We start from the raw sequence: 20,797 nt of genomic DNA, 5'->3' as shown, positions 1-20,797 counted from the left end.
CTGATTGTGACCCTCTCCCGGAACCCACCTATAGACACCACCGACACTGACTCAGCTGCAACTTCAGACAATGGATCAACACCTGTGCCAATACTCTTCCCCCGATCAAGAATCCCTCCTACAGACGCACCGACAGAAGGGCCTTCTAGTTGAACACCGACCTTCTCGAATCAATACAAACCTGCTGTAGACTTGAAAGAATGTGGTGCCAACATCAGACTCTGGACAACCACACAGCCTTCAAAAACGCCATCCGCAGACCCCACCAACTCATCCGAACTGCCAAGAGAACCGCCTTCAAAGACCAAATCAACACCAATCCACACATCCACAAGGAGCTCTTCAACCTCGTGAAGGAACTCTCCAACCCCAGCTCCGACATCCCGCAATCTCAAGACTGCTGTGACTCCCTAGCCTTCTACTTCCACTGCAAGATTGCAGACATCCACAACAGCTTCAGCACCCAGACCCACCTCCCACCCCCGGCAACCACCAACACCACAGATTCACCTCCGACCAACTTCCTGCTCTCCTGGACCCCCGTCAACGACAACACCATCAAAATCATGAACATCATCCACTCCGGCTCTCCATCTGACCCCTGCCCTCACCACATCCTCAACAAAGCAAGCTTTGTCATCTCACCCCAACTGTGGAGGATTATCAACAGCTCCTTCTAGTCTGCCATCTTCCCGTAGAGTTGGAAACACGCCGAGATCAATGCCCTCCTCAAAAAACCCAAGGCGGACCCAAAGGACCTCAATAACTTCCGCCCTATCTCCCTGCTCCCCTTCCCAGCAAAAGTCATCGAGAAGGCTGTCAACAGACAACTAACCTGCTCCCTTGAGAACTGCACCCTGGACCCTTCCCATTCCCGATTCCGCAGCAACCACAGTACCAAAACTGCCCTCATCGCCGCCACCGATGACATCAGAACCATACTGGACAACGGCGAAACCGCAGCCCTCATCCTCCTGGACCTCTCAGCTGCGTTTGACACAGTCTGCCACCACACTCTACGCTCACGCCTCAGCAGTGCAGGAATCTGCAACAGAGCCCTTGACTGGGTCACCACCTTCTCACCGCCAGAACCCAGAGAGTCCGCCTCCTCCCCCCCCCCCCCACAAATTCCACTCGGAGGCCACCAAAATCATCTGTGGCGTACCCCAGGGTTTGTCCCTCAACCCGAGCCTCTTCAACGTCCACATGGCCTGCTCGTTAACACCGCCCGATTCCCACAACCTCAACATCTTCTCATACGTCGACGACACCCAGCTGATACCCTCCCTCACCAAGGACTCCACCAAGACCAACCTCCACGAAGGAATGAAGGCCATCGCAGAATGGATGAAGAACAGCTGCCTCAAACTCAATTCCGACAAGACTGAAGTCCTCATCTTCGGCTCCACCCCCTCCACATGGGATGACTCCTGGTGGCCTGCCACTCTCAGTGCCGCACCAACTCCCACGTGCGCAACCTAGGATTCATCTTGGATACCTGATTATCCATGACCTAGCAAGTCAATGCCATCTCCTCCTCCCGCTTCAACACCCTCCTCATGCTCCGAAAGATCTACAAATGGATCCCCACTGAAACCAGAAGAACAGTCACCTAGGCCCTCTTAAGCAGCAAACTGGACTACGGCAATGCCCTCTATGCAGGAACCACGGCCAAACTCCAGAAGAAGCTGCAACTCATCCAGAACGCCTCCGCACGCCTCATCCTGGACATCCCCCGCCACTGCCACATCACAGGCCATCTGAAACACCTGTGCTGGCTCCCAGTCAACAAGAGAATCACCTTCAAACTCCTTACCCATGCTCACAAAGCACTGCACAACACCGGACCAAAATATCTCAACAGACGGATCTCATTCTACACACTGACATGGCATCTCCGCTCTGCCGACCTCGCCCTCGCAACCGTGCCATGCGTCCGCAGAACTACATTACGCAGCAGATCATTCTCGCACCTCGCCGCCAAGACGTGGAACACTCTTCCTACCCACCTGCGTCAGACTAAGGACCTCCTTACCCTCACGAAACTTCTCAAGACCCTGCCCCCCCACCTCAGCACCTTGAGACCCTTACAGATGAGTAGTGCGCTTTACAAATTCCTGATTGATCGATTGATTGATATGAGGCAGCATGTGTTAGGTCTGCATAAGACCATGTTTGGCTTACTTCTGGCAAAAAGGCATATTGCAATGTATTAGAAGCATGATAAGTTCACTACATTTGATTTATGAGGTAAGGAAATGACTGAAGGGTTGTTGCCAGAAGCAATGCGTGTGGTTGATATTCCAAATTACCATAAATTGTCATGATTTTCAGTGCTGGAGAAAGATGTATACATGTGTCTGTGCACAAATGGACAAAGGCTATTCTACTCAAGGGTGCACCCTATTGTATCTTGAGGATGATCATCTATGTAGCTATTAGCCATGGACACTCACTCCCACTCAGTGATTGTTTATGTAGTCAAAGTGATTGCCTAAAAATAATGTTGCTATAACCCAGTTAGATTTTAAATGCCATGTTGTGTACGTTTACTTTAGCATAAATGCCAATAGTTTTAAAATATATCCAACTCCTCTTCTACTGTACTTAATATATATGATAATCCAACCCATTACCTTTCCAGGTATTGAAGTGTAATAACCTTTGTCGGACTTGGCCTTCTCTGCAGGGTCACTCCCAATCCTTTTGCCTTTTTCCCCTCCACTTTCTGCTTGCCTATTGACTCTGTGCACTTCACCACTGTTAACCAGTGCTAAAATGATTTTGCTGTCTCCCTAAAACATGGTCCAATTGGCTAATAACTAATTGGCATATTTAATTTACTTGTAAGTCCCTTCTAGAGAGGTATACCATATGCCCAGGGTATATAAATTAAATGCTACTAGTGGGGCTGCAGCACCTATTGTGCCACCCACTTAAATAGCACTCTAAAACATGCCCCAGGTCTGCCATTGCAGACTGAATGCAGTGTTACACAGCCATGTCGACATGGCGTTTAAAACCCCTTGCCAAGCCTTAAACTTCCTGTAGGAAGCTGGCTCTTTATATAGTGGACCAAAAAGAGGTACACTGTGCATAGAGTCCAGACAAACCCCAAAGGTATCACAGAGGCACAATTGACATCCCAAATGCTCTTTTGTGGTAGTGCGGGCGAGCAGTCCGAGGGTAGTGCTAACCATGTAAGGCACACACGTGGGCAGTAAGTGAGACACACCAATAAAGAAATCTGACGCCAATTCATAAAAATAACGCATACTTTTATATAAATGTAGATACCAAGATCACCAGAATCAGGTGAGTACTTTTCGAGATAGGAATTGTTAACGTTTTCAAAAGTCGACACTTTTCTCTGTAGCTGCAATGTTACTCTGTGGAAGAGAAAGCATACAGAGCACACAGGTACTTCACAGCAACTTACAGGACCAATCTTCTGGACTTAAGGTGAGTACGAATCAGTGTCCTGGGCCACACCAACAGGCCATCTTGGGCGGCACTGGAGAGGCCGGTGCAGTGGTGCAGTTCAGCGCCGGGGCCCCATGTAAGTCTATGGAGATGGGTCAGGTCACATAGATGCTGCAGGGATGGACTGAGAGTCCAGTCCGGGTGAAACACTGAGGAGGTTCCGTTCTTGTAATGCTCTGGGACATAGGGACACCAGTGGTCCTGTTCTTATTCCAGGGCATCCAGGTGCAGAGGGGGTTTAGACCATCTGTTTCACTATCACCGGTGGAGGTGGCGATGACGGTGGAGTGGCACACAGAAACAGTTTGCAGGCATTGACTGGGGGTCCAGTCTGACTGTTCCAACAAGTCGGCTCAGGTCTCACAAGCCTGGGGGACAAAGGGACACCAGTAGTACTCATCTCCTCAGTCTGGGGCATCCAGAAGCAGCTCCTCTGCTCCAAGGGAGGGGTTCTTGGCGATTTGAGAAGCACTGGCAGCTCGCCTGGTTTCTAAAATGCTGCAGTGGCAGGATGGGTCAGTTGCTTCTCCAGGGCCAGGTACAGCAGGCAGGCTTGGTGTCAAGTCAGTCGTGTGCCTCGATTCTCGGGTCAGAAGGTCCACTCCTTCTTTTGGGTCTAGCGAAGATTGGAAGATCCTGGTATCAAGGGGTCCCCTAAATACTCAACTTCACCTCGTCCCAAAATTCCTAATTCCACCACACACAAGATAGCAGAATTCCTAAGGATGTGTTGAATTCAGGCTGGTCACCCTAGGGGTATGTCTAGCCTGGAAATGTAACACCCCTCCTGCATAGCTAATTTTCCTGCCTGTCCAGGTGCCAGGTGGGGCTGGAACAAGGGGGGCAGCATCTTCCTCTGAGAGAGGCCAGATCTGCATTCCAAAGGCGGTGGGCTTCTTTGAAGCCTCCTGCTTTGGAATACAGGTTTGCAGGTCATCCTGTTGGGAGGGGTGTGTAACTTCCCTGTAAGAGCAGGCTTTCTTTCTGTCCTCAAGAGAGTAAAGGCTCTCACCCTTGGGTGACAGAATCTCATCTGTTGGTGGCAGACTGGCTAGAACTAGTCAGTAAGCCCACCACCAGTTCGTATGTTTTCAAGGGGTAGCTCTAAGATGCCCTCTGGGTACATGTATTGATACATCCATCACTGAGGGTTTATTAATATGAGATGTTTGATACTAAACACCCTGTTTTTAGTAAAGCCATCTCGTATTGACCAGTGTCCAGCACATGTAATATACTGCACCCTCCCTTTGGGCTGTAAGGCCTACTGTATGGGTGACCTACAAATATCACATACAGTGTTTAGGAGGCATGGCACACAGGCTGAGTGCCATGTTGTGTTTTCACTTTTGGGAGCCTGCAATATCAGTCTGCATGAGGTTTGTGCTGGGTCACTTAAAGTGGCACAAGTTATACTGCAGATCTTAGGGGCCTGCTTCAGTACCCACGCCCTAGGTACCGGGGGTACCATTTACTAGAGACTTACAGAGGTGTTAAAGGGCCTGGCCACTGAAGGATCAAGTGACTAGGAATCTTGTTTTGAGGAAGGAACACTGGCACTGGGGACTTGGTTAGCAGGAACCCAGTGCACGTCAGCCAAAGTTGCGTCATGAACCAAACAAAATGTTTCGGGGGGGAGGGGGTTACAGAACCCAGCTTCCTACACTACACTCCCCTTTATTACATATACACCCCCCCAAGGTAGGTCCCAGGGTGACCCTTATGGCAGTGTATATGTAATTAAAAGGTTGGACATTAAGTTTGTTTTTCATGTCATGGTAGTGAAAAACTCCCAAATTAGTTTTTCACTACTGTGCGACCCGCCCCTCACATACGATAACATTAAGGATTCTTTCTTACATTTATTAAGCTGTAATTCCTGTATGAGAGGATTTCGATATGTCATCTTTGTTACCTATGAAATTGTAATGATAAATTCGACTTTACCATTAAAGAGGCTATATCATTACAGTTTTGAATCTGCCACTGTTAGAAAGTTGGCATGTTCCTGCTCTTAGCTCTTTGTACCTGCAGCCTGTATTGGGTCACATGACATTGTGTAGCTGCTTCCCGCCCACACACACAGAAAGGGTGGGGTGAAGCTGAGCACAGCTCCACTTACATCCAAATAGTCTGTGCTGTGCCTTCACACCAAGAGCCTAACAACCCTGTATTGTCACTTCAGCCAGGTTGGAGGCAGGGCAAGGAAGTAAGGAAATTGCAAGCACTACAGAAAATCTTCCAGAAGCTTCTCCCACCTTCCAGAAAAAGGGCACCAGGGTATAAAATAGAACCTTCAGACCCACTCTATAGTTTACTACTTAACCTGCGGAAGGACTCTCAGAGGACTGCCTGATGCTGGGACCTGCTACGCACTTTGCCACACTGCTGGAAGGGCTGCTTTGCTGTCTGGAGCCTGCTTTGAGCCTTGAGAGGCCAGCTCTGCTGTTGAGCCTGCTTCCTCGTCTGCACCCAGGACTACTAGAAGTTGACTGCAAGGGCTAGTTTGCTGGCCTCCAGTCCAGGGCCAAACGGACCTAAAATGCTTCCACTGTCTTGAATCCACACCTGGGCGAAGCCTGAGTGAGTCCTGAAACCCAGAAGGTCTCACACCAGTTGTAGACCTTGGTTGTGGTGGCAGAGGTGCTCAGATAGCGAACTTAAAAAAAATGAGGACTTTGACAGAATTAAGCCAAAAAGTGCTCTGAAGACCAGAACCAAACTACTTTCCTATCCGCTCGAGGTGCATCGCTCGTTAGATTGACTTCACGGCTTCCCCCACTGCATACTTCTCTGCAGCAGCAAATCCGTTTTAGCGGTCCTTTGGCAAAGGGGTATCTGATCTTGTGGACTGCCTTCAGCCACAGCCTTCTGCTTTGTCCCCCTGAAGTTCTTTTCTTCCATTTCGGTGGCGAAGTCCGAATGTAGAAAGCTCTGACCTAAGGCCACCCGATGACGATGCTCCCTCCTCGGATACCTTATGCTGCCTTGCCCTGCTGAACTTTATCTTCTCAGACAGTTTTCTTCATGGATTGTTCTGTGTTCGAAGGTAAGCATTGGCCGGCCCAATCAACTTCTTGAATCCAAACTGTGCTCCATCACGGTCAGCCTTAACTTTCGACTTTGATCGGGTCTCGCATGACTAGATGTCCGCTGTTGGCGCTTTGATCTTCTAGGTGCTATTTTTAATCTGTAATTCATATCTCCGGATCTAATGATTGTATTTTTGTTGTTTTGGTGTCAGAATGTATATGAAAATGTATTCTATTTTCCTAAATTTGTTTGGGATTTTTCTTTTGTTGTGTTTTCACTTTATTACTGTTTATGTGCTGCATAAGTACTTTACACATTGCCTGTAAGTTAAGCCTGAGCTTCTCAGGGTTAAAAACAGGTTAAATTATAGCCTTTTTGTGATTTACCTCGCAAGGGATTTTATCTGTTTCTTGACCAGGGCTCGCATTCCAGTCAACGAACATCCCAGTTTCTCACAACCTTCCTTTTCTGCCTGTGCATCTGAACATGTCAAGAAATATCATTGTTTGAAGATCCAATTTTACATAGCACAGTTAGTGTCCTGTACATCACCTTGAATGATTTTGGTGCAAATTGCTTGTGTAATTCCATAAACTATTTGTAAATCTCTTAACTCACTAATGATGTTCTCCTAGTGAACCTTGGAGGTTTGTTACTACAAGCACTCTTGGAGTATTGGCCAAGAACTCACATCAGTCCAGTGGATGAAGAAGATACTGAAGTCAACCATGGTTAGTTTGTTGCCCTATGTTTTTGTACATGTGATTTTGATCAAATCAACAGAGTGAGCTGTTTAAGCTCTTAATATTTTACATTTTTGTTTAAGATTAAAGTAGCAACTACAAATGATTTACTGTGCTGCCTTATAGTCTTGTTAGTTTAACAAGTGTTTCCTGTTTAGATTATTCTAATCTCTCAGCCTTTTACAGTAGTTTATTTTTTATTTGTAATGTTACTTTTAATAATGAAAGAATTCAACAGTTGTCCGCAGTTTGTTTTACATTTTAAGATTCAGCAGCATGCAGTCTTTTTCTTGCCACTGATATAAATCATTCAGAGATAGTAATCAAGGGCTGTCGTCAGACCCTTTATCAAAGGTATATAATTCTTTTCTGTCTTTACATTCCATCACAAATCCATGATCAAATAAAATACCTGCCTAATGCTAAAACCAGACAAAGACCTTACTTTATGTAGCGTATGCAGGACAATTGCACTAGTTAATTATTATGATAAAATATTTACAGTGATATTGGTTGCATGACTACATGAGATTTTGCCTTATTTTGGATCAGTCTATCAACCCAGTTTTTGTAAAAATTGCCTAGCTGATAAGTACAAGTTATCTGTTAATCTTACCAATATTGCAAAATGAAAAAAACATAGTGCTTCTGTCACTAGAAGTAGTGAAGGCATTTAACAGATTTGATTGATTGGACTCACTTAGGTTGAATTTACAATGTCCTAGTTATCATGAAGGAAAGTGTCATTTCTGTACATGGAGGTGAGGATTAGGTTGTAATTCATTTTATTTTCTCCAGCAGCCAGTATATAACATTGAGGGCCTGACTACGACTTTGGAGGATGGGACACTGTCACAAAAGTAGTAATAGGAACAGAAGTGGTTCATCTAACCATAGGCCAGTCCATTCCACTTATCAGTCCTTGTGACTTCACCCGCCCCTTCTTTTTTTGCTGCGCAAACCAGCTAAAACCATTCGAACTGTGTATGACCACACTGTGCAGAAGACATGGCCTACCGCACTTATGATCACACTGTATAACACAAGAATTTGCCTTTCCCATATCTCCAATCAAGCAATTTATTAAAATTTGGGGAAAGGATAGAGAAATGTTTTTTGGTCGGAACTATTACAGACTCCCTTTTCTTTCCCTCTCTAGTGTTTCTAACGAATAATTGGAAGGAAAGACTTATATTACAAGATCACCATTATTTTTGGTCTGAAATTTTGATGGTTCATGACACAGATTTGTGCGAAGCTAGTCTAAAATTCAGCTGTTTCAATATCCTGCACAAATGTCACTACCCACCATTAAGACTGCACTTGCCCTCCGAGTCCAGATTCGAACTGCTAGACATATACTGTGGCATCGTACATCGGATTTATTTAAGGGTTTAGTTATTCCAGAGGGCCTTCTTCTGAAAGACAGAAAAGGAGCGCCATTTCATCACTGTTGGTTTGTAGTCAGCACCAAACTTTATCAGACCAGAGAAAAGGATGTCCTAGATGTTCAGTTTTTGCTTTTAGAGGGCAAATGATGGTAAGAGAGTTAAACAGCAGCCTTGAATGTTTTCCTATTCATCTGTAAGATCACTGCAATTCAGGATGAATATTTTACGGATTAACTTGCGCTTAAAGCAGTAAACACTCAAGTTCAAGAGAAGTTATGGGCAAACAGAAATACACATTTGTAGGAAAATAAGACGGTATAGTAGTCAAGGTTCAGCGCGATTGGAAATACAAACAAAAGGAAGAGGCAAAGATGTGCTGGAGTGTTTGTGTGAATCCAAAGGTCACACTTCAAATCAAGGAGTGTCCCATGTTGAGGGTAGATTGTAGAAAATATTGAAAAAAGTGCATTTCACATTAGTGACCGGGTTATAAAGTTTGTGTTGCCATTGGGCAAGAATAGATAGTTCCTGACCAACAGTATACAGTTAAATGAAACATTTATCCAAGGCATATATATACATTCCTGGTGTCAAGATATTTTGCTGATTCTGCTCTCCATATACGCTGGGCCCCAAATCTATGTATAATGGAATATGTGCGGGCAAGATCACCCATGTTGAACAATAAAGATAAGGTATACTTGCAGAAGATGAGTTGCACAGACTACTGAAGCTTAGATCTCATGGTGACCAAATCCTGCAGATTTCAGAGACCATTACAGCACAGTATCTGCAAGTGTTATAACCTCAGATATTCAGATAGGTTTGGAAAGCCAAGGAGGTTTTTAAGAGAGACAATCTGGTGCTATGGGTGATAATTCTGTGGGAGGCCGAGGAGCAGTTTAAGTTAGAACTTGAATAGATGTGCAAGTGAGGTTATGCAACCTGTACAGCCAACTAGAAGGCTCAGCCCTCTGTTTATTTCCTTCAGGCAAACAGAAATTCAATTATGTCATCCTATTGAGACCCTGTGGGTAGATTGTCAGCCCATAGCAAGTGTTGAGGATATGCTGACAAGAGTATTAAAGTGATCAGCTTCTTTTGATGGGATATCATCCATTGGGGCTCCACCCCACCTGTGCCATTTGGCATAATTCATTAAAGCATGAGGGGAAAACAGCTTTAGGTCAATCTCTGTCTTGGTGGCATCAATGCCTGCAGTCTTTTAGAGGGAATCGAAAAGCAAGTTGGGGTGTGCTAATGGGGTTTGGTGTTTCCAAAATAAGAAAAAGGCGTGTGATTGCTTGAAATATTAACCTGATAGTAGATTATGATGGGTGTTAAAATCTTATGACTGGGGTTTGACTATAAAGCAGTGAAAAAGTACACATAATTTATGGCGGTGACCCACCTGGGTCACATGTTCAGTGAAGATGGTACTTGTCCCATGGAAGATCTAGCCAAATGTATTCATGGTACTGTAGTTCTTCGGGATAAGGATCACTTGCAGTCATATTTTGGTCGAATGAAATACAAAGTAAGGTGCATTCACCACATGATTGGAAGACCACACATACGATTGTATTGTGAATGGCCAAAGAGTGTGATGGCACATCTGGGTTGGACAAAAAGAGAAAAAAGTGCTAGTATAGCACTCTGAAACTGGTTTAATGTGTTGCAGATGTTGAGGTCCTGCTTGGTTTCTTGGTTTCGTCGCCTTTGTAGGGTACTTTAGGAACACTTTGTAAAAAAAAAAAAAAAAAAAAAAAGTATTGCAACAATTTAGACCTATTATGACACTTGCTCTTGTGATCCGAAACAGGTGGTTGATTTGCAGAAATAGAACTTTTCTTAGAAATATAAACTGCAATGTGACCCCCTCCAACTCCCTTTCACGACTGAATTGATTTGTGAGCCAAATCAGTGCATCAAAGATGATCAAGCCCCTCCCCCAGGTTTATTACTTGGTGAGGTGGATAGGCCTATACTTGCTTGTAGGTGGATTGGGATGGCTGAGTTCCAGGTGAAGACTGGAGAGTCTGGTTCTATCCCCTGCAGCACTAGTTTAGCTAAGATCATGATGAGCAGAGCACATGACCAATGCTCTTTGCCTATTAGCCTACAATCTATTTCTGGATGGCATATATTTGAAAATTCATCTGTATTTTTAAGGGCTTGTGTCACAGGGCATATGTAAATGTTGAACAGCAGATGAGCATGAAGTGATCCAGGAGGTACTCCACATGAACCTAGCAAGAAGACGCTTTTAATGAAACAATCATTCATTTTTCTCTAGGCTAGCCAATGCTGAGCCTAATATCCCCTATCCAACTTTTCATCTTTTTCAGAACTTTATAGGTAGCGTAGCGGTCACATATTTTTTGCAAATAAGTGGTATTCTGATGGATTCTTCTAACTGTAGATTCCTTACTTTTTAGGACACTCCCTAGACACCAGCCTGGATTTTAATATTTTCATAGCAGTGTTCCCTTGCACTGCTAAGTGTCGTAGTGCGGCTCCACATTGATTTTGTTCCTCCCAGGATGTGATGGAGTAACATGCCATGGAGCAGAGCCACATATAAATGCCAGCCATGTTCGCCCATGCCCGTTGTTTGGTTTCTGTGCCTTCGAACACTGATGTGAAGCCTCACTCCCTTTTCATCAGCTGAAGTATTAATTTCAGAATCTTTTACTACGTCAACACTACAAGGTTCAAACTATGCTGTAACGGTCAGCAACCGATGCTGTGACAGAACTGCATAAGGTGTGTCTCTGGTGTTTGGGTTCTTGGCACAACTCTAGGTTGTGTGAGGAATGTGCCCTTATGTCCCCAATGGCGGTGTAGCTGTATGCCTCCAAAAACCAAAATAATTGTATTATATTGTAATAGTATTTATATAGCGCTTACTAGCCCTGACAAGGCGTCAAAGCGCTTTTTGGCGAGTAGCACGCTACTCCGGAACCCAAAAGGAATTAATGGTGGATTAGTATAGGGAAATATGAGTACAGTATTAGTATTATTATGAGTTAATTTGAGCAGAGGATATGTGAATTTGTTACTTGTATTGACTAGAGTAATCGAGGGATGGAGGAGAGAAGAATCCAGAAGTGTTATTTAGGAGTTTATAGTAATAAGATGAGGCTTGGGATTAGTAAAGGAGAGATGGAGGAGGAAAGAGTCTGTGTGAAAGTGTTAGGGAGATGATGGTAGCAGGAGGGGTTTTGAATGAGTCAAAGGTGAGATAAAGGAGGGAGAATTTAGTAGGGTTGTTTGGGAGCTCATGGTAGTAAACTGAGGTTTGGGGTGAGTTGGATATGGTAGAGAAGGAAAGAGCTTAGGCAGGGTTTTTTTTAAATGAAAGTAGTAGAATGGGCTTGGGATGAGTCAGAATGGGGATGGAGGATAGATTGATAGAAACATAGGGTGTTGGGGAGACAGAGTAAAGCTTACAAGGGAGTAAATTAATATTTTTTATTATTTTTTTCATATATATATGTTCGATGGCATGTGTAGCTGCAGATACACATGCATTGCACATCCCGCCATCTAGTGTTGGGCTCGGAGTGTTACAAGTTGTTTTTCTTCGAAGAAGTCTTTTCGAGTCACGAGATCGAGGGACTCCTCATCAATGGTTAGAGCGGCAGACCCTGATGCAGAAATCTGGCCCGGGACCAGGGTTCAATTCCCGCCTCGGCGGGTCTTGAGCTCAATTTCCTCGGACCTGTTAATTCTCGCATCGGTGCCTAATCTAATTCATGGGTCCCACTCTGTAACTCTGGGCAATACCTTGCTTAATCTCCACAACGGCCACAACAGCGCTGGGATGCCTGGCTTCACCTTGGAGATTGCCCAGGAGTGGGCACCTCACAGGAAAAAGCCAGGAGGGGTTCCACAGCGGTATGCGTACAGCCCCCTGAGACCCTAACGGGTGAGTAGTGCGCTATACAAGTACGAAGTTTACAGTTTTACAAAGTTTTTTTCTCCCCTTTCGGCTCCATTGCGCATTGCCGTCGACTCCATCTTAGATTGTTTTCTTTCCGCCATCGGGTTCGGACGTGTTCCTCTTCGCTCCGTGTTTCGGTTCGGAAAGATAGTTAGAATCTCTGAAAATTCGACGGTGTTGTGTGCGTTCGGTATCGGGTTAGTTACCACAGATCGACACCGAATTTGGAAGAGCTCCGGTGGCCCTTCGGGGTTTTCGATCCCCCGTCGGGGCCTGGTCGGCCCGACCACGTGTCTCTTCAAGGCTAATGGAACGGACCCCATTCCGCTTCTGCCCAAATGTCACAACAAGTATCCTTATACAGATCAGCATCTGGTCTGTAACTTGTGTTTGTCTCCAGAACACAAAGAAGATACTTGTGAAGCCTGTCCAGCGTTTCGGTCAAGGAAGACATTAAGAGACCGAAGAGCGAGAAGACTACAGATGGCGTCGGCGCCGACAGGACAAAAACACTTGGAGGAGGAAGAAGAAACCTTCTCCATCGAGGATTCGGACTCGGACAAGGTCGATCCCGAACAGACACCGAAAACCGTGAGTAAGACGTCGACACACAAAACTCATGGAAAGACCGCTAAAGCCCAGGGGACGCCACCGCCAGCAGGCCATGGCTTAACCCGAAAAATAGGTGACCGATCATCGGCACCGAAAAAGGGCATGCATGTGTCGAAGACATCCGACTCCGGTCGAGATACCGGCAGAGAGCAGACTCGACCCCGAGACAGCAGGTCAGAACAAGTTCGGCACCGAGAGGGCGGCACCGAAACGAGTCGGCACCGAGAAACCGGAACGCCGAAAATTAAAAAAGTGTCGTCGGAGCCGAAAAAGACTGCTGAAAAAGTTTCCATTCCGAAACATCCGGCCTTGGAACCGTAAACATGTTCCTACACAGAGGAACAGGGACTGTCCTCACAAATGCAAGTACATAGGTTCGGACAAGAACCAGAGTCAATGGAACCAGACTACACTCAGAGAAGGCTCCACATCCAAAAGGACACAGGGAAGATAAGTACTCTTCCCCCAATTAGGATGAAAAGAAGACTTGCCTTTCAAGAAAAAGACAAGCAGCCACAGGCAAAGGTGGCAAGACAAGTAACACTGCCACCATCTCCACCACGCTCAACGCACACATCACCGGTAGCCACTCCACCACTGATGCAGTCCCCAACTCATACTGGAATGAGTCAGGATGATCCTGACGCTTGGGATCTTTATGATGCGCCAGTATCAGATAACATCCCAGACTGTTATCCAGCGAGACCGTCGCCACCTGAGGACAGTACAGCCTACACACAGGTGGTGTCAAGAGCAGCGGCGTTTCATAATGTCACCCTGCATGCAGAGCCTATTGAGGATGACTTTTTATTTAACACACTATCCTCCACACATAGCCGATACCAAAGTCTCCCTATGCTACCTGGAATGCTAAAACACTCCAAACAGGTGTTTCAGGAGCCTGTAAAGGGCAGGGCCATAACTCCAAGGGTGGAGAAGAAATACAAGCCACCGCCAACAGACCCTGTATACATCATGCAGCAATTAACACCAGACTCTGTGGTAGTAGGGGCAGCTCGCAAGAGAGCGAACTCACACACCTCGGGAGACGCACCACCTCCGGACAAGGAGAGTCGCAAGTTCGACGCTGCGGGGAAAAGGGTTGCAGCACAAGCGGCCAACCAATGGCGCATTGCCAACTCACAGGCATTGCTGGCGAGATATGATAGGGCTCATTGGGACGAAATGCAACATTTCATTGAACACTTACCCAAAGAGTTCCAAAAAAGGGCACAACAGGTGGTGGAGGAAGGACAGAGTATCTCGAACAATCAGATACGCTCGGCAATGGATGCAGCAGATACAGCTGCTAGGACAGTAAATACAGCAGTGACCATAAGGAGACACGCATGGCTGCGTACATCAGGATTCAAGCCGGAAATACAACAAGCCGTGCTGAATATGCCATTTAACGGACATCAGTTGTTTGGGCCGAAGGTGGACACTGCTATCGAAAAACTTAAAAAGGACACTGATACGGCCAAAGCCATGGGCGCACTCTACTCCCCACAGAGCAGAGGCACATTTCGTAAAACACAGTTTCGAGGGGGGTTTCGAGGACAAAGCACAGAACCCACAACCTCACAAACAAGGCCCACTTATCAGAGCCAATATCAGCGGGAAGTTTTCGGGGACTATATAGAGGGGGCCAATTCCAAAAGAGTAGAGGGAAGTTCCAAAGTCCCAAAACTCCTCAAAACAAGCAGTGACTTCGACGTCACAAATCCCCAACACATAACACCTGTCGGGGGGAGACTAACCAAGTTCTACAAACATTGGGAGGAAATAACAACAGACACTTGGGTCCTAGCAATTATCCAGCATGGTTATTGCATAGAGTTTCTCAAATTCCCTCCAAATGTCCCACCGAAAACACACAATATGTCAAAACAACACATGGATCTTCTAGAACTAGAGGTCCAAGCGTTGTTACAAAAAGATGCAATAGAACTGGTACCAATTCATCAGAGAGGAACAGGAGTTTACTCGCTGTACTTTCTCATACCCAGAAAAGACAAAACTCTAAGACCTATCTTAGATCTCAGAACATTAAATACCTACATCAAATCAGATCACTTTCACATGGTGACATGACAGGACGTAATCCCATTGCTCAAACAACAAGACTACATGACAACACTAGACCTAAAGGATGCATACTTCCATATACCAATACTTCCTTCACACAGAAAGTACTTAAGGTTTGTATTCCAAGGGGTACATTACCAATTCAAAGTGTTGCCATTCGGGATAACAACTGCGCCAAGAGTTTTTACAAAATACCTGGCAGTAGTGACTGCACATATCAGGAGGCAGCAAATACATGTGTTCGCGTACCTAGACGATTGGCTAATCAAAACCAACACACAAGAACGGTGTTCACAACACACAAAGCATGTCATAGAAACCCTGCACAAACTAGGTTTCTCACTCAACTACACAAAGTCACACCTTCAGCCGTGTCAAACACAGCAATACTTAGGGGCGACAATCAACACAACAAAAGGGATTGCCACTCCAAGTCCACAAAGGGTACAGGCATTTCACAATGTAATACAGGCCATGTATCCAAAACAGAAGATACAAGTCAAGATGGTGATGAAACTACTAGGCATGATGTCCTCATGCATAGCCATTGTCCCAAACGCAAGGTTGCACATGCGGCCCTTACAACAGTGCCTAGCATCACAATGGTCACAGGCATAGGGTCAACTTCTAGATCTAGTGTTGATAGACCGCCAAACATACACCTCGCTTCAATGGTGGAACAATATAAATTTAAACCAAGGGCGGCCTTTCCAAGACCCAGTGCCTCAATACGTAATAACGACAGATGCCTCCATGATAGGGTGGGGAGCACACCTCAATCAACACAGCATCCAAGGAAAATGGGACACTCAGCAAAAGCAGTTTCACATAAATCATTTAGAACTACTGGCAGTATTTCTAGCGTTGAAGGCATTTCAACCCATAATAAGCCACAAACACATTCTTGTCAAACAGACAACATGACAACAATGTATTATCTGAACAAACCGGGAGGAACACACTTGACACAGTTGTGTCTCCTGGCACAGAGAATATGGCATTGGGCGATTCACAACCACATTCGCCTAATAGCACAGTTTATTCCAGGGATTCAGAATCAGTTAGCAGACAATCTCTCTCGGGATCACCAACAGTTCCACGAATGGGAGATTCACCCCCAAATACTAAACACTTACTTCCAAAGATGGGGAACACCACAAATAGACCTATTTGCAACAAAAGAAAACGCAAAATGCCAAAACTTCGCATCCAGGTACCCACAAGATCAATCTCAGGGCAATGCGTTATGGATGAGCTGGTCCGGGATATTTGCATACGCTTTTCCCCCTCTCCCACTCCTTCCTTATCTAGTAAACAAATTGAGTCAAAACAAACTCAAACTCATACTAATAGCACCAACATGGGCAAGACAACCTTGGTACACAACACTACTAGACCTCTCAGTAGTGCCTCATATCAAGCTTCCAAACAGACCAGATCTGTTAACTCAACACAAACAACAGATCAGGCATCCAAATCTAGCATCACTGAATCTAGCAATTTGGCTCCTGAAGTCTTAGAATTCGGACATCTAGACCTTACACAGGAATGTATGGAGGTCATAAAACAAGCAAGGAAACCAACCACAAGACATTGCTATGCAAATAAGTGGAAAAGATTTGTTTATTATTGCCATAATAATCAAATTCAACCATTACACGCATCTGCTAAACACATCGTAAGCTACTTACTGCATTTACAAAAGTCAAAGCTAGCTTTTTCATCCATTAAAATACATCTTACTGCAATTTCAGCTTATCTGCAAACTACGCACTCAACTTCATTATTTAGGATCCCAGTCATAAAAGCATTTATGGAGGGCCTAAAGAGAATTATTCCACCAAGAACGCCACCAGTTCCTTCGTGGAACCTTAAAATTGTCTTAACACGACTCATGGGTCAACCTTTTGAACCCATGCACTCATGTGAGATACAATATTTAACATGGAAAGTAGCGTTTCTCATTGCCATCACATCTCTAAGAAGAGTAAGTGAAATACAGGCATTTACCATACAAGAACCCTTTATTCAGATACACAAGCATAAAGTAGTTTTACGAACTAACCCAAAGTTCTTACCAAAAGTCATATCACCGTTTCACTTAAATCAAACAGTAGAACTACCAGTGTTCTTTCCAGAACCAGATTCTGTAGCAGAAAGAGCACTACATACATTAGACATCAAAAGAGCTTTAATGTACTACATTGATAGAAGAAAACAAATACGGAAAACAAAACAACTGTTCGTTGCTTTTCAAAAATCTCATACAGGGAATCCAATATCCAAACAAGGCATTGCCAGATGGATAGTTAAATGTATTCAAACCTGTTATCTCAAAGCAAAAAGAGAACTGCCTATAACACCAAAGGCACATTCAACTAGGAAGAAAGGTGCTACTATAGCCTTTCTAGGAAACATTCCAATGACTGAAATATGTAAGGCAGCCACATGGTCTACGCCTCATACATTCACCAAACACTACTGCGTGGATGTGTTAACAACACAACAAGCCACAGTAGGACAAGCAGTACTACGAACTTTATTTCAAACAACTTCAACTCCTACAGGCTGAGCCACCGCTTTTGGGGAGATAACTGCTTACTAGTCTATGCAAAGCATGTGTATCTGCAGCTACACATGCCATTGAACGGAAAATGTCACTTACCCAGTGTACATCTGTTCGTGGCATGAGACGCTACAGATTCACATGCGCCCACCCGCCTCCCCGGGAGCCTGTAGCTGTTTCAAAGTTGATCTTGAACATTTGTAAATTTGTAAATATATCACTTTAAACCACATTATTTACATACATATTTACTCCATTGCATGGGCACTATTACTATAATACACAACTCCTACCTCACCCTCTGCGGGGAAAACAATCTAAGATGGAGTCGACGCCAATGCGCAATGGAGCCGAAAGGGGAGGAGTCCCTCGTCTCGTGACTCGAAAAGACTTCTTCGAAGAAAAACAACTTGTAACACTCCGAGCCCAACACTAGATGGCGGGATGTGCAAAGCATGTGAATCTGCAGCGTCTCATGCCACGAACAGATGTACACTGGGTAAGTGACATTTTCCACATATATATATATATATATATATATATATATATATATATATATATATATATATATATTAATAGTTTTATTTTTCTTCTATTTTTATATATATATATATTTATACACATATATATTCCCCCATTGTATTCAAACCTTTCATGATACTGTCAAAACTAAGGATCCAAAGGCATTCATCCTGATCAAGGATAACCTGAATGTCACCTCCACAGGTGGGGGAGTCTCTTTATTAGCAAATCTTGAACCAAATTCTGCTTTTGCATTGTGACTGCTGTGACTTTTTTGTGTTGTTTTGCCCACGTAAATGAGAAGAGATTGTTTTAAGCATACCTGCAGGGGAGAAACCCTTGTTTTTATTAAAAATATTGCCCCCACAATTGGGGACTGTCCACTTACATGGGGGCCAACCGCCCCAAACAAGAATCCTGGGGCCTCGGGCCGTTTCCTGCAATCCATGGCAAGGAAACTGTGCCAGGAAAGCATTGATAGAAAGGGGTACTCTCCCCTTTCCATCAATGTCTCCCTGGCATTTTTTTTAATGTTTTTTTTTTTTATGTTCTCAAACTGGAACTCTGCCTTACTAGAATAACTTATGTATTCTAGATGTTTAGGAAATTCTCATGGTTTCATATAAATTGGTCGAAATCAGTCCTGCGTAAATGGAACTCACAACCCTACTTTGATTATCTTTTCCACGTGGATGCAAGTAGCTTTAATTATTTAGATACACAGGAGATAAGAGGCAAAGAGTTTTTGTAGACATAACTTACCAAAAGTAATGAGATTTTTAAACAAGATGTTCAGTAGCAGATATACTTCCCCACATCTCTTATTGGCTGCCATTTATGAAAATAATCCTCTTACTGAAATTCTAGTATATGTTAAAAAATACACCATATTGGGTACCAGAGGAATTCCTTAGGGCCATGGAAGAAATGGTGCACATCATCCTTTGGGATGGGCAACAGTCCAAGAATAGCTGTGGGAAAATTAACGAAAGAAGTGTATGAAGGAGACATATCTGAAAGACAACATATTATGAGGCATCACAGCTATTTGGTTGGGAATGCCTGGGCATTCAAGCCACAGTCAGAACCCTCTCTCAGTGTAGACAGACATGCCATGCAAGATTTATAAAGGCACTGTATACCAGTAAACCAAACCAATTTAACACCTGCCAGATCACACAGAAACGGAAATAAAGGTATGGCATCATGACACAGCAACAAAGTTATGGAAAAACAGACTGACCAAGTATGTCATATGGTGTAAAAGTTCAAAGGATACTAAAAGTGGGACGAGGTTAAATCAATAATTAACGGCATCTAGAGTGACAACTCTAAAGAGTGGTGATTATACATCGATTTAAATAGGATGGATTTCTTACAATATTTGCATCAGTATTTTGACACAACACAATTCGAACCTCTAAATGAACTTTACTCATCAAAAGTCAATATAGTCTGTAATGTACATATATCTTACCAATACACGGCGTATATCTTGGTGTATGGGTTTTAACCTAGTCAGATGAATTTACAATCAATAAAAAATTGTCACAGCTAGATCAAACTGCAGATTTCTTACCTTAGAACCATCCCAGGCATCAGACTTGATTCTGAAGATATTTTGTGAGCAGTCCCCCGGCGCGCCAACAGGTGGCTCTGTGTGCGCTGCCAGCACCTTCCACGCCGGAAAAGATGTCAACAGCACCCGCACAGGAGCCACCCAGGCACGCCAGTGTCAGCTTCTTTTTACGACTTTCCACACCACAAGCGCAGAGTCATGAAGAACACTGACCAGTGGTGTAGAAAACTAGGGCCCTGAAAGCGATATAGCCCTGCCCCTCGAAATCTTTTGCAGATCGGGAAGGATGGGTGGGCTGGTAAGGAATCTGCAGCTAAATATAGTCTCTACCATATAAGGCAATAGCATCCCTGGAGGTGGATCTGCAGATCAATTTCAGACCAGGAAGTCCTGCAGGACCGAACGGGCAAAATATCCAGGCAGTAATATTTGGTAAGCGTGTGCAGGGAAGCCTACATTGCTGCCTGGCAGATATCCAGAAAGAGAACTCCATGTGATCACAGCTATGGCTCTGGTAGAATCAGCACACAAGCCCTCAGGTGTTTCTTCTTGGTAATGCGTGGCAGATTTTAATGCAGAGCACGACCTATTTGGAGATGATCCTTTTTTGCACAGCACAACCCTTTTTAGCTCCGACATACCCCAAAAAGAGTTGATCGTCCACCCAGAATTCCTGCATGCGTTGAAGGGAGCACGACAATGCTTGTTTGGTGTCCAGATGATGGAGATGCTCCTCATCCTCGGAAGGGTGCAGTGAAGCGTAGAAAGTAGCCAAAGGAGTGACCACCTTTGGAAGAAAGGAAGCCCGCGTGCCAATCACTACTTTGTCAGGAA

General features: G+C 44.5%; 1 protein-coding gene across 1 annotated transcript in view; it reads left to right on the top strand.

Moving 5' to 3' along the window:
• Nucleotides 1-20,797, top strand: part of WDR48 (WD repeat domain 48) — a 353,999-nt gene that overhangs the window by 187,172 nt on the left and 146,030 nt on the right. The window contains exon 14 of the mRNA XM_069211082.1: nucleotides 7,152-7,247. Within this exon, the coding sequence (XP_069067183.1) occupies nucleotides 7,152-7,247 (96 nt within the window). The remainder of the gene's footprint in view (nucleotides 1-7,151; nucleotides 7,248-20,797) is intronic.

The sequence above is a fragment of the Pleurodeles waltl genome, chromosome 10, assembly GCF_031143425.1.
Source record: "Pleurodeles waltl isolate 20211129_DDA chromosome 10, aPleWal1.hap1.20221129, whole genome shotgun sequence".
NCBI classification, from domain to species: domain Eukaryota; kingdom Metazoa; phylum Chordata; class Amphibia; order Caudata; family Salamandridae; genus Pleurodeles; species Pleurodeles waltl.
The sequence above is the reverse complement of the archived record's forward strand: the minus strand, read 5'-3'. Positions and strand labels throughout refer to the sequence as shown.